We start from the raw sequence: 15,109 nt of genomic DNA on the forward strand, positions 1-15,109 counted from the left end.
TAGCAAAGGGAGCTCTAATTTATAGTTCGTTGCCTAATAATTCTGCTGCTTTTGACTTGTTCAGACCCTGTGCAACAGTGGGAATGTCTGTAATTATTGTGCCATTTGCAAATACTTACTTGCATAAAAATGGTACAGAATGTTTGTAATCTACTAGAGCATTGGCAGCAATGAGCTTTAGTAACTTGCTAATAACAGTATCGGATACTCAGTGTGTAACCTCTGGGCTGCTACCAAGGGCTCTACATGTCAAAGTAATGATACAGGAAAAAATAAAACTGGAAGTAAGCTGCACTGCAAAAGTACACTAGCCATTAGGATTCCAATTTAAATGATTTTTGGATGAATGGCTCCTGAAGACGTCGCCAGCTTGACCAGTCAGAGCTGCTGGAAACTTGGCTGCTCTCTAGGCTATCTCGAACACAGTGCAGCAGGCAACGCGATCAACAAAGCAAGTGATGGGCAAGGCCTTGGTTCTGTCTTTGTTTGGGGGTAAATAGCTGTGTGATGTTGAATGACTGTGGTGGTTTCTAGTTCCTTTAACATAAATCCAATCCAGCTAATAATGAAGTCTGTAACAGACTTTGATAAATTGACATTTGACCTCTCACATTTTCCCTGTCTTTATGATCCAAATCCAAATGGATGATGGACATGAAATGCATGGTGTAATCTTCCTAATTTCTGCATGTTTTGATTATATTGTGCTATCTGGGGTACGGGGGGAGAGAGCATTTACAGAAACGAACCGATTTTGCAACATACTTTTTAAAAGTTGTGTTTTTGTGAATGCTCCTGGACAATTCTGCTTTTATTTTCGGTTTCTTTAAAATTTAATACATGTTTATAATTTATATTAAACTTACAACAGTAAAATTATAAATATATGTAAGGTGGCTGATGTCTTAACTTTCATTATTCCTCCGTTTACAGAAGTGTGATTATTACTGTTGCAAGTCTTTGAGTAGTTAGCAATGGGAGAAAATGCTCTCCTTTTTTATCAATTTTAATATTGACCGTATATAAAAGAATACGAATTTATTAGCAGAACAAAGTGCAGTAAAACTCACACTGATGTTTAGCTCCTTTTATTTTTCCTGGTTTTTTTTATCTGTAAATGGGTACTAATCCATTCATACCTTCTAATTTCCTTGGCCTTCTGTGTCTCCATCAGAGTGTGAAAGTGATTTTACTGAACTGTCTCACTTTATAGGCAAAGTTTACACTCAGCCACATTGTGCAAAATAGAAAATTGAGATGTTGTAGCGTCGTGTTGCCTGCAGCTGAATGTTTGTTCCACTGTTCCTAGATGGCAGACAATGTGGAAACAAATGAAATGGTCAATGGAGCTGCAGAACAAAGAACAAGTTCAAAGGAGTCTAGTCCTGTTCCTTCCCCAACTGCTGACCGCAAAGCCAAGACCGCCATTCAGGCTCAGACTGCAGCTACACTACCAGCCAAAACACAAGAGACTCCTTCAGCTCAGATGGAGGGACTCTTGCATCGTAAGCATGAATGGGAAACACACAACAAAAAAGCCTCAAACAGGTAAAGTAGCCAGCGTTTAATGCAAATAAGTTTTACCTCCAGATACACTGTAAAAATGACTCAACATCCTTATTTGTACTACATAGCCCCAAGAGGTCCCAGTCAACATTTAACGCCTCATTGTATTAGGCAATACACAAACACATGGTAAAAGATACCTACCATTAAAAGATTGCAGGCTAAATAGACAGGGAAGAAAAAGGATGGAGAAAGGAGTTTTAGTGTGTTCTCCCCTTATAGATAGGGAATTGAGGTATAGCGAAATCAAGTGACTTGCCCACAGTCATGCAAGAAGTCAATGGCAGATCTGGGAATTGAATCCAGATCTCCTGAGTCCCCGTGTAGGACCTCAATCACAAGCTCACAGCAAAAGGAAAAATGTACACGTGTAGTACTAGAACAGGGGAGGGCAATAACTTTTGCAGGGGGGCCACTTCACTAATTTTGGTAATGGTCATGGGCCGGCTCCAGCCCTTGGAAGGGGCAGGGACTCAGGCAGAAGGGGCGGTTCCATATAGGCGCTGCGTACCCCTGGCCTTATTCTGTTGTCCCCATACAGGGAACATTCCCATTGAAAGTTTTGTCTTTGGCTACTTCTACACCGCAGCACTGTTTTGGGATACTAGAGGTATCCCAAAATAGGTATTCCGCGTCTTTTGAGCACACCTGTTATTTCAAAATATAATGGGTTCACTATTCTGATGTCCCTGTAAACCTCTTTCCACGAAGAGTAAGGGACATTTTGGAACAGCAATTTATTTTTAAGTAAGTGCTGTGTAGACAGTGCCAAATTTCAAAGTAAGCTATTTTGAAATTGACTCAAAATAAGCTATGCAGTTTGTGCAGCTCAAATTGCATAGCTTATTTCTAGCTATGGGCGCAGTGTAGATGCATTCTTAGTGAGGAAGCCAAATCTGGTCCTAAATGACTGTGAAAGAAAGCACTGGAAAAGCCAAAAGTCTAATTTGCCTGGAAAGTAAAATGTCTGAATCTTGGTCTAGCTCCTCACTTCCTACCTCTACTCAAGGCGTGAAATGTTGAGTAGCAGGCATGAGGCAAGGATTTGAATTACAGTGCAATGGCTATCTTTTCCCTCATCTGGTATCTTACCTCATATGGAAAAACTATTTTTGTGCTTTGAATATTGATGAGGAAAAAGCTTTTCCATAGAATTGAGGTTCTACAGGAATGTGTCAAGCATTTAAACTGTGTAGATAAGTCATGGATATTAATATTCAAGGATAATATTCAAGGATAATATACTGCTGCTAGTATTTAATTTTACAACTATGTTATGGAAGAAGATAATTACTGCTACAGAATGCATTAAAAGTCAAATGTATATACAGTTCATCCATAACTTTATAACACAGTGAAAAATCCCTGTACAAGAACAAATACTTATTAAAAGGTCAAGTAGTTTCTTTCTCAAGTATGTAAATTGCCTGTTTTCCAAACAGTACTCCCACTCTAGAAACCTCTGTTCCATTTAGCACCAGAGTAGTACTTTTGTCTTGAAACAGCACTTGCATGAGAGAATTTTCATCCTGCAGTTATGAAGGTGATGCATGTTTTGCTGCCTCCCCCGATGGAGTGAATTAATTTTATCAGTATATATAGTTGTATTTGATCCAGTCAGATTCCTGGTTCATTGAAGAAAATTGGACTTAAGCTTGCTCTGGTTGCTTTCCCTTTCTTCAAGATCCTGGCACAATGTGTATTGTGTTATAAACAACCAAGAGATGGGCTTCTACAAAGATTCCAAGGCTGCAGCATCTGGCATTCCCTACCACAGTGAGATCCCTGTCAGCTTGAAAGAAGCAGCGTGTGAAATAGCAGTTGATTACAAAAAGAAGAAACACGTGTTCAAGCTAAGGTAAGGTTGTTGGAGCACCGTTCTGGGAAACAAAATGTTTTATTGTAGAGCACATTCTTTCCCTGACACACAGTTCCCAATTCTGACTGCCCTCTCTTTCTGTTGATTAAGATGGGATCTGAGGGCACTCAGCTGCCAATCCAGACTCTGGAAACTGTCTCTTCAGCATACTGCACAGGATTTTTTTTTTTTTAATTTCTTAATTGACAGAGAAACTTAAGTTCAGCTTCACTGATAGTTTAGTTAATTATTTTGGGTGTGTCTGCCATCCTTACTTAGATGAGCAGTCAATGAAGTTCTGTTAAGATGAATCGGTGCTACCAGTGTAGAATAACTGGGTACTTCTGTTTAACTTCAATAAAGAAGTGAAAGCTACTTCCTTACAGAGGCACAGTCAAATCTAAGGTATTTTAGCAGGTGTCCATGTTATAGCATTTGATAAAGGTCTTAACCAGTGATCACGCTGCTGCCCTGCAGATCTCTGAATGGAAGCATAAGCTCTTTCCACCCATGCTGTTACCATCAATCTCATGGCAAGTCCATGATGATGATTAGAGCAGGAGACCCTGATACAGTGTATGCCTCGACAATGCATAGCTTGCTCCATCTAGCTCGAGTGAGCAATAATTTTTGGCCAGGGGCTTGAAGTGGTCCCGGGCCACCCCGGAAGGGGCAGGTCCTAATCCAGAAGGGGTGGGGCCAGAATGCTTCTGGGCTTCCCCAGGCCATAATTGGTCTGGGGGTGAGGAAGCCCCTTTGCACCTCCTTTCCATTAAGCATCCATGCACCTGGCAGGGCAGGAAGAGGCCTCACCCCCCCCCCCCCCCCCCCCGGCCCTGATTGGCCTGGGGGCAGGAGGAGCATGCAAAGCCTCTTCCCGCCCTACACCCACTCTGAAAGGAGCACACAGCCTTTCAATGTGCCATGTGCTGCTCGCAGGGCGGGAGGAGACGTCATGCACTCCCCCACCCCCAAGTCCTGATTGGCCCTGAGGTGGGGGAGCTGTGCAAAGCTTCCCTTGTTCTGCGCCCACCCTGCACGAGCTTATGGCACTTTGCACACTTCTTCAGGCCAATCAGGTCTTGGGGCGGGGGAGCACGTGACATCTCCTCCCATCTTGCGAGCAGCACGTGGCGCTTCAAAGCTCTACATACTGCTCACAGGGCGGGAGGAAGCTTTGTGCTCTCCTGCCTCCAGGCCCTAACTGGCCTGGGGGCGTGGGAACGGCGGGGCCTCTGTGGGCCAGATCAACCCGCTTGGTGAGCTGGATCTGGCCCACGGAGGCCCTTTTTGCCCACCTCTGATCTAGCTGGTGACAGTTTGAGTGCTCTCAGCCCTTGTCACTTCAGATGGAGAGACAAACAAGGAGCCCAATCTTCTGTTGATTCAGTGTGTTTAATATAGATCTTCAGATGCTCTTAGAACGTGGTGTGAGACAACTTTTCTGTTGGGTGCTGTGCATTAGGATAGAATGAAGGGAGGGTGACTTTCTGTGAGGAGTGGAAAGGTGAATTCAGCTTAGAGAATGATTCTGAGCACTGCCTTGTCATCAAGGAACACATGGTGGGGTTCCTGTATGCCAGTTCAGAAATTCATTTAGCAGACATTGGAGCTACCTGAAGACCGGTTTTGATGGATAAATAGAATGAAGATACTGCTGCCAGTGGCTCAAAAGCATGTGGGGTTAGGGCATTTAATACCAGTGGTAAATCCTACTTAAGAACGATTTAACCAGTCTGTCTGCTCTGACAAACCTGGATTCATTATATTTTTGTCAAGGAACCAGAAGATCTTATAGGATATTACTTATAACTGGCACCTGGTGTGTTATGGTGCTGGGCTGAACTTCATGGCAGTCTTCCAAAAGAAAATCCAGGATTACTGGGATAGCAGGATCCTTGGGATTTTTGTCATGCTCTTGCCACTATGAGCTAAACTAGTCCAGATGGAAGAGTAGGCATTTCCAATTGAAGCCAGCTTGGAGAGTTGTAGATTTCCAGTCACTCTGGAGGACGGAGGTAGCACAGTTAATGTTTTCCCCTCATTAACTATGCTGTCAGCTGTAGACGTTCTGGGTATGTCTAGATTACATCCCTCTGTTGCTAGAGGGATTTAAATTAGACATACCTGTGGAAAGTAAAATGGAAGGTTCGAGAATGTGGCTAGCCCCAGAGAGGTGCAGAACAGGCAACCTTGTATTGAATATTTTTTTTAACTTTTATTAAAATGCTTTTAACTATAACTTTTTATTTATCAGCTTTTTACATGCGTGGACGCCAGATAACTATTAACAGTAACAATAAACAAACTGCAATACAATAGAGGAAAATGCCCTGGGGTTTCTCTAAGTCTAAGTAATTATCAATAATACCCCAGGGATTTTTATCAGTTATATTTACATTAATTTCACTCATAAGGTTTAACATCTATTTAACTCTTAACTGTACTATTTAACAATTTCTAACTAACTTACTCTTAACACTATTATTTATCAAACCTTTAACTAACTTACACAGCAATACTCACATTTATCAGACAGACAAGAGACAACAGCATATTCGTTATTCGTTATGCTCTGCAAAAGATTTGGTGAGCGGGAGGGGGTCCTCGGGTGATCAGCCCTCGGAACCTGGCTCGTGTTCTGCCTTTCAAGAGTTCGGGAACCCTCAACTGCCTGCAGGAGGGGTAGCTGTTTTATAGAGAGAGCAAGAGCTTTCCCGCGCCTAGTTGTGATTAGGCTTGACAGATTGTCTGCCTAGTGACAGGCTGAGGGGGAAAGGGATAGGGGTAAGATGGCCCTTGAGTGGCGCGAACTTTGTATGACCCTTACCTGCCTGGTGTCTTATTCCTGGTTTTACTGATCCTAAGTCACATAGTGCAGGATTTTTGGTTTGAGGGGAAGGTAAACTTGGGCTAGGAAGGCTATGCGCACGAGGCCTGGCCAGAAAAGAGCCTGTTTTCACAATACCAACACCGCAAATGAAGCAGGGATTTAAATCCCTTGCACTTCATTTGAATAAAAATGGCAGACACGTTTTGCCAAGTCCAGCAGTTTGTCGGCAAAAAGCGGCTGTCGAGACGGGGGTCAGGCGACAAAGAAAGCCTTTGTCGCCCAATCCTGAAAACCTCCTTGCAGGAGGCATAATGAATTGGGCAACAAAGGCTTTCTTTGTCACCTGATCCCCGTCTCGACAGCCGCTTTTTGCCGACAAACTGCTGACTCAGCAAAACGCGTCTGCCATTTTTATTCAAATGAAGCACGGGGGATTTAAATCCCCGCTTCATTTGCGATGTTGGTATGTCTAATTTACATCCCTCTGCCGACAGAGGGATGTAATCTAGACATAACCTCTGAGTCTGGATTGAGGAATAGGCCTTGGTAAAGGATGTCTGGGCCTACTGTTGACTGGTTGGTGCCAATTTCAGTTCTGTCAAATTGGAGAACCAGGGTATGTTAGTCCTCGCTCTGCACTGGTTATCACCTTTGCTTATTCTTCCCTCATCTTCTGGATCATGTTTCCTAGAAGTGAAAAGGACATGAATGACTTTATCAGGCCTTGTGAAGGAGTTTAGCCTGCTCCCTGGTGAAATACTTCAGCCTCTTTTGATTGGTGAACAGAATAATTACCAGAAGACCAAACTTGTGCAAAATCCAAATGAAAGCATTCTGATTTAGTACTACTCTATGGTGGTGTTTGTGCCTCTGCTGAGCCAGCATGCCCTTTGGTTTAGCTCTTTTCACGTGTATTGCTTTTATAGAATGGAAAATTCTCACTGCCCATTCCGTTGTCTCCATTGCTTCTGCATGTAGAGTTCTACTCCTTTCATGTTATGTAAACCACAGTGGTCATATTGTCCCACTGGACCAGAACACGTTCATATTCTTAGGTAGTTCTGGAACCTCTTTGGGGCTAGTTTAACAGCTCTGACCTTCAACATGTTGATACCTTTCCCTGAGGTTCCTGGTGCTTTGCACTGTTCTGTGTCCTTGATGCATTCCCCTCACACCAGGTTGGCATCAGTTGTGAATACCTGGGTGATCTGTAGGCAAATGAAAAGACCCTTGCAGACATTCTGCAGGATGGTTCCAAATCAGGTGCTGAACAAGTACCTGATCTTGCATACATTGTGGTGAATAGCTCCATTTATTCAGGAGAGAAGCCAAGGCACTTGATAGGGGCTTGACCCATGGGTGATTTCTGTCTATGAACTCAGAAGAGGATATGGCTAGCATATGCTGTGCTTTACCTTTGAAGTGCCTCCAGAAATTGCAGACAGGACAGGAATGACATAAACATGTCAAAAATTGTAAGAGATAAGCTGTAATAAACAGTTTTGGCATTTGATGACTTATCACCTGCAAATGTCTGAGCCCTTTGAAATTAGCTGCAGAATTTTGTAGGCTACTGTTAAAGCTACGAAAATTTTAGCTTTTACCTTACATTGTTTAAGTAGAGAGTGGGTGTCCAAAATTGTCTTTTATAAAAAACACATTTAAAAGCTGGATTGTGTATGTATCTGAGCTCATACGCCTCAAAGTGCCTGTTCCAAAATAAGTCATGCATTGATAAAAAAGGATTTCCCAGCTTGTGTGTGTGTGAAGGGGGGAGGATATAGGGCATATGCTTTCCCATACAGAGGATCAGATCTTCCGCTGGTGAAACTCCACTGAAGTCAGTGTCACGTTACAGCAGCTAGTTTATATCAGCTCTGTGAGAGAATATATCACAAGGCTTAACTTTCTCAGATGGCTGCATTATTTGTTTCTGTTTATTCTTGCAAATTATAGAAATGCAAACAAGCAAAAGCATGAGTGAGTTATGCTGGTCATCACACACGAGTGCCATTAGAACCTTTATACCATAGCACAATTTCACATATTCGTCATATGCCACACGTTTTAAAAAAAAAACCTTCTATATGTGTTTAAGTTTCATAAAATTCTTCTGGAACTAATTTATCTCCTTAGTTTCCATTAGTCTGACTGTAGAGACATTTCAGTATAGATCAATAAAAAATAGTATGTGTTTTTATCTCTACACTATACCTATGATACGTTTTCTGTATGTAAAATAACACAGCTTTAAAGTTTAATATCTCTTGGTATAGAATTTCCATTTATAACCCCAGTAGATTGAGAGATTGAATCTTAAATCTGTCACTAGCCCATGACTAAGTATTGCCTGTTCTGCACTTCAGGACTGATGGTTTGTGTTCTTAAATGACAACTCTTAGAACTGAAAATATTGGTCGTAGTCCCAAGGCACATGGGTTAGTGGGTAGAGTGCAGGTCAGGTGCTAGCAGATTCATCTTCTCACAAGTCTGTGTTTATTTACTACTTTGCCATATAGTCTCATTTAACCCTCATGGGACTATTTGCTAGTGAAAACGAAGCAGATTTGGACCCGTGTAGTATTAAGCTAAAATATGTGTTGGTGATTTTTCATTGCAGACTAACTGACGGCAATGAGTACCTCTTCCAAGCCAAAGATGATGTAAGTTTTTTTTTTTCCTGTTTTCTTATTTAAATAGTATTACTGTCATATGCTGGTATAGTAAAATATGCTAAGTAAAGAAAAATAGTTTCAATATTAAGAGGTACCTTTTCAGCCCTGTGTTCTGTTTCATGTGCATGTCTGTGTACTTGCTAGTTTGCTCCTTTGAAACCCATCAAGACATAGTGACTTTTAAGGCGCAAGTTCTAATACTTGTGGCCATGCGGGGCTTAGGTGTTCTTGTTTTTTATTTTATTTTTTTTGAAGCACATGTGCAGATTTTTGCATCTGCAAAGTGCAAATGCATGACATGAGTGGCACCTGAAGAAAAGCCCGATTGAGGGAAAAAAATGATGCTAACTTCTGAGTTGGGATCAGGTTCTCTTTAATTTTCGACTTCTGCCTTCACTACCTTTTTGAAATGTTTTTGAATGATAGAGAACAGTATGAGCTAACGTGTTGATTCCTACATTTTAAATTCGATGCTTGTTGAAGGAGGAAATGAACACATGGATTCAGGCCATCACATCAGCTATCTCCTCTGACAAAATTGAAGTGTCTGTAAGCACACAAAGCACTCCAGCTTCTAGTCGTGCCCAAACCCTGCCAGCCAGTGTTACAATAACCAGCGAATCCAGTCCTGGCAAGCGGGAGAAAGACAAAGAGAAGGACAAAGAAAAGAGATTCAGCCTTTTTGGCAAAAAGAAATGAATTCCATCTCTACACACTGCACTTCTGACCTTTCCAGTGGAATTCCAGCATGCAAGCTCAGAACCAATACATTACTCTCTGTGCCTAATGTTCCTCAATATGATTTAATTTTTATTATTTATAGAGCATTAAAAAACCCATTACAAATGTATGAGGTGCATTGGGCAGCTTCTGTATGAGAGGGAGGACCAGGTTTTTTTTGTTGTTGGGTTTTTTTTTTTGTTTTTTAATGGAGTTAATGTAGATTAGATCTTAATATTTAAACTGTTCCTCAATTTTGTGAGGCTGTCTTGGAAAAAGAAACCACATCCTGTGCTGTTGGTATGCAAGGCAGCGGTGCTTACAAATTTATCATACACATCAAAGACAAATGTACAAATTTTCAAAAATGTTCACTTCCATTTAAGATTGTTATGCTGAGTCTTGACTAATAGAGCCTCCCATTACAAGTCTAACCTTTAAATAGTGTATTATCTTTGCTGTAACAGAGTGCAGATATGCATTAACTTACAGACAAACTTATTTGTATCCTGGCATCAGTTATTAACACAATGTGAAGCTTTTCTGCATCAAGGACAACAGTTAAGAATGTTGGTGTACAAGAAGGATTTAGCATACTGATACAGTTTTAAATAATCTGAAATTTCTTTTTTTGCTGAAATGCATTATATTGTATGTTTCAGATAATTCTAGTACAAAGTATAAGAAGACTAGATGTATAATAAACCCTTTAAAATCATTGATAAGTGTAAAAGTGGAACTGAAGCATTTACTGGAAAAAAGTAATGTTACTCAAATGGTTACTTGCTTGTCAGCTACAGCACTGTGTGTTATAATTTTGCTACATTACCTTGCTATTTGATACATAGTGTGCATTTCTCTGTCACTGTAACTATTGTAATGAAAAAAAATCATCTTACTGCACAATCAAAAATTACATTAAATAGGAATGAACTTTCAATGACTGGGCCTGTTAGTCAGAGTAGTACTGGAACTGGCTTTCAGTTGTATGGAACTGTACCTCTAAGACTTTTACCCTATCTGTTAAATATATGCTATGTCATTAAATGCTTTTAAAACTAAACATCTTGGTAGCTTTTTATTTCGTTTCAGATCCTGTCAAATAGTAATTCTGAGAGATGAGTAAAAGTAATTCAAAATGATACTTTCTAGTGAAGTTAATAAGTTTAAATAAATATTTTATTTCTATTGTGTGTTGAATCATATAGAATAATTCTCATGGAAGTACATCACAGAGGGAAAGGGAGATGAAAGGGAAAGGTATTGAGGAGTGGAAACATAAGGAATAGCTCTCTTATTAAATACTACAGTATTTGTTTGTTAAAATAGATCCAGCGGAATCAATTTGACCATTTTTAGTCAGACAGGCTGTAATTTAATGCTCATAAATGTTATAAGATCCATTTAGTTTAATTTCATATTCCTCATTGTCAAACCTTTTTCTAAATATAGATAGTCATAATTAAATGTAAAAGTCCTTTCAAGGCTCTGTTCAACACAATGTATAAAGCAAAACAAAAAAGTGGTCTAAAAGGTGTTTAATATTGAATTCATACTTCTAATGCAATTGAGATCTGGATCCAAAGCTCAGTATGTCAATATTTACAAGCTGTGTATATATACAGTGTGACATTAGCTTTCTCCGTCGTCTTTTCTGGTGAGAAACTGATAATCTCCTCAGTTATCAAGAATATTCATGAAGTTGGAGGCCATTCAGAGCACCCAGTTAAAAGACTTAACTCCAACAAATCCCAGCAGATACTTGAGGAGAATTTTTAAGAGCTCCATGAAAAACAAAGAATCAGTTTTTAAATCTTTGGGATTAATAAAATGCAGTGTGAATGTAAGTGTACACAGTTAAACAGGTTTAATGTAAAACACCCAGCAAGGTGTTTTCAAACGTAAATCATCTTAACATGCAGGTAATAGAATATCAGTGTCTTACACTAGTTTTCAATTACAGGGATAATCATGTAAATCCATTTCTCTCTCTCTCTCTTTTTCAATATTTCTTCAATACATTAAATTTTGAGATGTATGCTCATGAGTTTTTACTGGTATAAAATTGCACCGTTTTAGTTTTAAATTAGTAACACGTGGATAGGAACTAACACCAGCAGTCTTCTATGTGTAAAACTGAATAAAAAACACAAATATTTACTGTCAGAATAAATGATGAAATATTATTCTCGGTTGATTAAAATATACAGGAAGGTTGTAGAGTATCATATTTGTCACTTTTTTATTAAAACTATGACTGCCAGGAACTCAGCACTGTTTTGGGAGTGCATGTTGGATGTGGTGGTATGGTTTATCAGTTTATAATGGATGTGGGTTTGACTTTACTGGGGGTAACTTTGAAATTATACTTATGTAATAAGTCCAACACCTCAGGATTTGGTGCCTTGTCAGATAAAACATATCACTTCTGGCTATCTATATTTAAGAATTTAGGATGATATTTGTGGTTTCTTAACATTTTATTTATTTTACTCTGTATTCCTGTGTTGTTAGACTCTGCTGTAACATATGGAGTATCCTGTCTTTATGCTATTTGTCTCCTAAGATACTTGTAAAAGTAACTTTTCCGTCCTTCAATCTTTGAAAGAAAATGAGCATTGAAACCAAAAACTTTTAAGCCAAAATGTTGTAGCTGTTAGGAAGAAGAATTTTTCAAAGAACAGTTTGGATTCATCATCTTCAACTGTTCCCCTAAACACAGTTAAAGAATATAAAAGAAATAAGGGCCTCAGTGGATGTACTACTTTCTGATGAAATTTGGATTCAAAACAATGAGAAAAGGTGCTTTACCCATGGAAATTAATAATTTTATGGGTGGGACTAATGTCCTCTCAGACGGATACAAGACAATTTTTAATCAAATACCTCTCTGCTCAATGTGGAGAAACAGGATTTATGGTATATTCAGATGCTTATGGTTAATTTTTTTGCATCACATTGTTCTAAGTTTTTCTTCTTTGTGTTTCCTTTTAAGCATTTATTTACATTTGATGACTTTGCTGATGAAGGTCTTAAAGTGTAAGGTCCTTTAATATACATTTTGTAATAAACTGTTTGCATGCATGATTTCAGGCTGTCTTTTGTTTATAGCACTTTTAGTTTTCAAGAGTAGCTAACAAAGCGGTGGTTGAGTGTAAATAGAAACCTAAATTACAGGGGATTGGAACAAATTTTAATTGACAGAGAGCTGTGGGTATTCAGCACCCCTGAAAATCAAACTGCAATTTAGGCTTAGTCTACGTTACCACAGGCCATCAATCTAAATTATGCAACTTCAGCTATAGACTAATGTAGCTGAAGTTGATTTACTTAGATTTACTTGCCGTGGTATCTTCACTGCAATAAGTTGCCATCTGGTACTCTCCTGTCATCTCCCCTTATTCTGTTCATTTGGTAGAGTACTGGAGTCAATGGGAGAGCACTCAGCAGTCAATAGACATGATAAATCACCAACCACTGGATTGATCTCTGCCTGATGATCCAGTGGGTAGTAAAGACAATGCCCATAGTGACTTGCTCAAGGGGAAACAGTGAATCATTGACAAGCAGAATATGGCTCAGATCTCCTGACTTCCACTTCGTTGGCCTGTCTACTGCAATTGAACAGTCTTCTTACTAGAGATAAAAATGAACTGGAGTACTCAGCAGAGATGAGTTTGGTATCTTGTCTCCATATACATAATAAGATAAAATACAGTCTGTCCTGGGTGACACGAGACCAAGAAAAACTGAACTGTCAGGTAAGAAATTATCCTTAATCCAGCACAACATAAACATCTGGGGTCAAGTTCTGACCACAGCTAGATTCATGTTACTACTTTGGTGTCAATGCAGCTGCACAGGTGTAGCTGAAATCAGAATTTGGCTTGGGCAGTCTAATGTTCTGATCCTTCAATTAACTCTATGGGAACAGACTTCTTCAGTCACACATGGTCCCAACATCTTTAGTGGGGCTGCACACTAGTCCAGAAGTAAGCCAAATGGATTTCTGGATCCAAAGGTAAAGTCAGCAGGAAAGAATCAGTCCTGAAAGGATGTGATATCCATGAGACACAACTTATATAAGTGAATAATGGAGGTGCAGCGTTTTGTAATGCAGTGATTGGTTTAAGGATGGTGGTTAACTTGCATTTATGGAAGCCTGCAGAAGAGCTGGAGATATACCTAGCTCACAGAGCTAGAAGAGACCTTGAAAGGTCATCTAATCACATCCTCTGCCTTCATGGCAGGACCAAGTATCATCCCTGACAGATTTGCCCCAGATCCCTAAATGGCCCCCTCAAGGATTGAGCTCACAACTCTGGGTTTAGCAGGCCGATGCCCCAAGCACTGAGCTATGCCTCCCCCTGGTAGGAGGGATGGGCAGAGATGCCTAACATATGACAGTTGAAGGAGGGTCATTGTAGTTTCTCACTATGTTGCTATTCATTGCTTGTGTTGAAATCTGTACTCCTATTCAGAGTGGGTTTTTTCATACTTAGCTGAGGTTTTCATACTCTAGTGACTTTGCCGGCTGTTGCTGATTTTTGAATGTGGCTGTGATTTGTTTAATGTTAGTAACATGAATGGATTTGGTTGAGTCCTGATAATGTGGTCCCTCTTAATCACTGCTCTCCAGCAGTTACTTGAAGCCTACTGCTGATGGGAAGCACTATCAGCTTCTTGTATGCTTTTAAGCTCCAATTCAGTTTTTATTTGGAAGTTGCATTGTTACAAAGTAAGTGTGACTATTCATGTTACATATCAGTGACCATTGGGCTATAAAGAGAAACCCAGTAGAGCAGAGGTAACAGCTCTACACCATCCTCATCATAGAGAAGTGTTGAGGGAATGGAAAGGGACATGCTACTGGCATAGGAATGACCATACTAAGTCAGATCAAAGATTTATCTCACCCAGTATCCTGTCTTCCAGCAATTATATTTCAGAGGGAATGAACAGCACAGGCATTCATCAAGCGATCCATCCCTGTCCCTCTTTCCCAGCTTCTGGCAGGAGGCATAGTGACCAGAGCACAGAATTCTGGGTTGCAGGGCAGCCCATGGGCCACTGTGGAGAATTTATGATAAGTTAAAGCTGCCCAGGCATTATGTTGGCCCCAAGTACAAAGTAGTAATTGAGAAGTACAAAGGTGGTAGAAATGTGAGGCACAGTACAGAATCCAGGCCATTGTCTCTATCAGAGATGTCCCAAAAGGAAGGTGAAAGAATGTAAACCTCAAATTACATTTTTACATTAATAGCTCATATGCAGCAAGCCTTTTTTCATCTTCAGTGCTGTCCTCTTATTCATTGCCTTAAAGCAGGGGGCTGACAGATTTGCCAGGCTCCTGGCAAGGTGGTGGGGGAGGTAGGCTGGCGCTGTGCTCTTGAAAGGGGCAGGGCTGGGGCACCCAGTCCTCAGGGCCTCCTGAAGCATGCCACACACCCCTCAGAG

At 40.2% G+C, this 15,109-nt stretch overlaps 1 protein-coding gene across 5 annotated transcripts in view; it reads left to right on the forward strand.

Annotated features, from left to right (window-relative positions):
• Positions 1 to 10,715, forward strand: part of SPTBN1 (spectrin beta, non-erythrocytic 1) — a 211,532-nt gene extending 200,817 nt beyond the window's left edge. For all 5 annotated transcript variants that reach the window (XM_075925482.2, XM_075925484.2, XM_006122116.4 and 2 more), the window contains 4 exons: positions 1,310 to 1,548; positions 3,251 to 3,424; positions 8,878 to 8,920; positions 9,416 to 10,715. In XM_075925482.2, the coding sequence (XP_075781597.1) occupies positions 1,310 to 1,548; positions 3,251 to 3,424; positions 8,878 to 8,920; positions 9,416 to 9,631 (672 nt within the window). In that variant the 3' untranslated portion in view covers positions 9,632 to 10,715. The remainder of the gene's footprint in view (positions 1 to 1,309; positions 1,549 to 3,250; positions 3,425 to 8,877; positions 8,921 to 9,415) is intronic.
• Positions 10,716 to 15,109: the final 4,394 nt, after the last annotated feature.

This window comes from Pelodiscus sinensis, chromosome 3, assembly GCF_052426305.1.
Source record: "Pelodiscus sinensis isolate ZL-2025 chromosome 3, ASM5242630v1, whole genome shotgun sequence".
Lineage (NCBI taxonomy): Eukaryota > Metazoa > Chordata > Testudines > Trionychidae > Pelodiscus > Pelodiscus sinensis.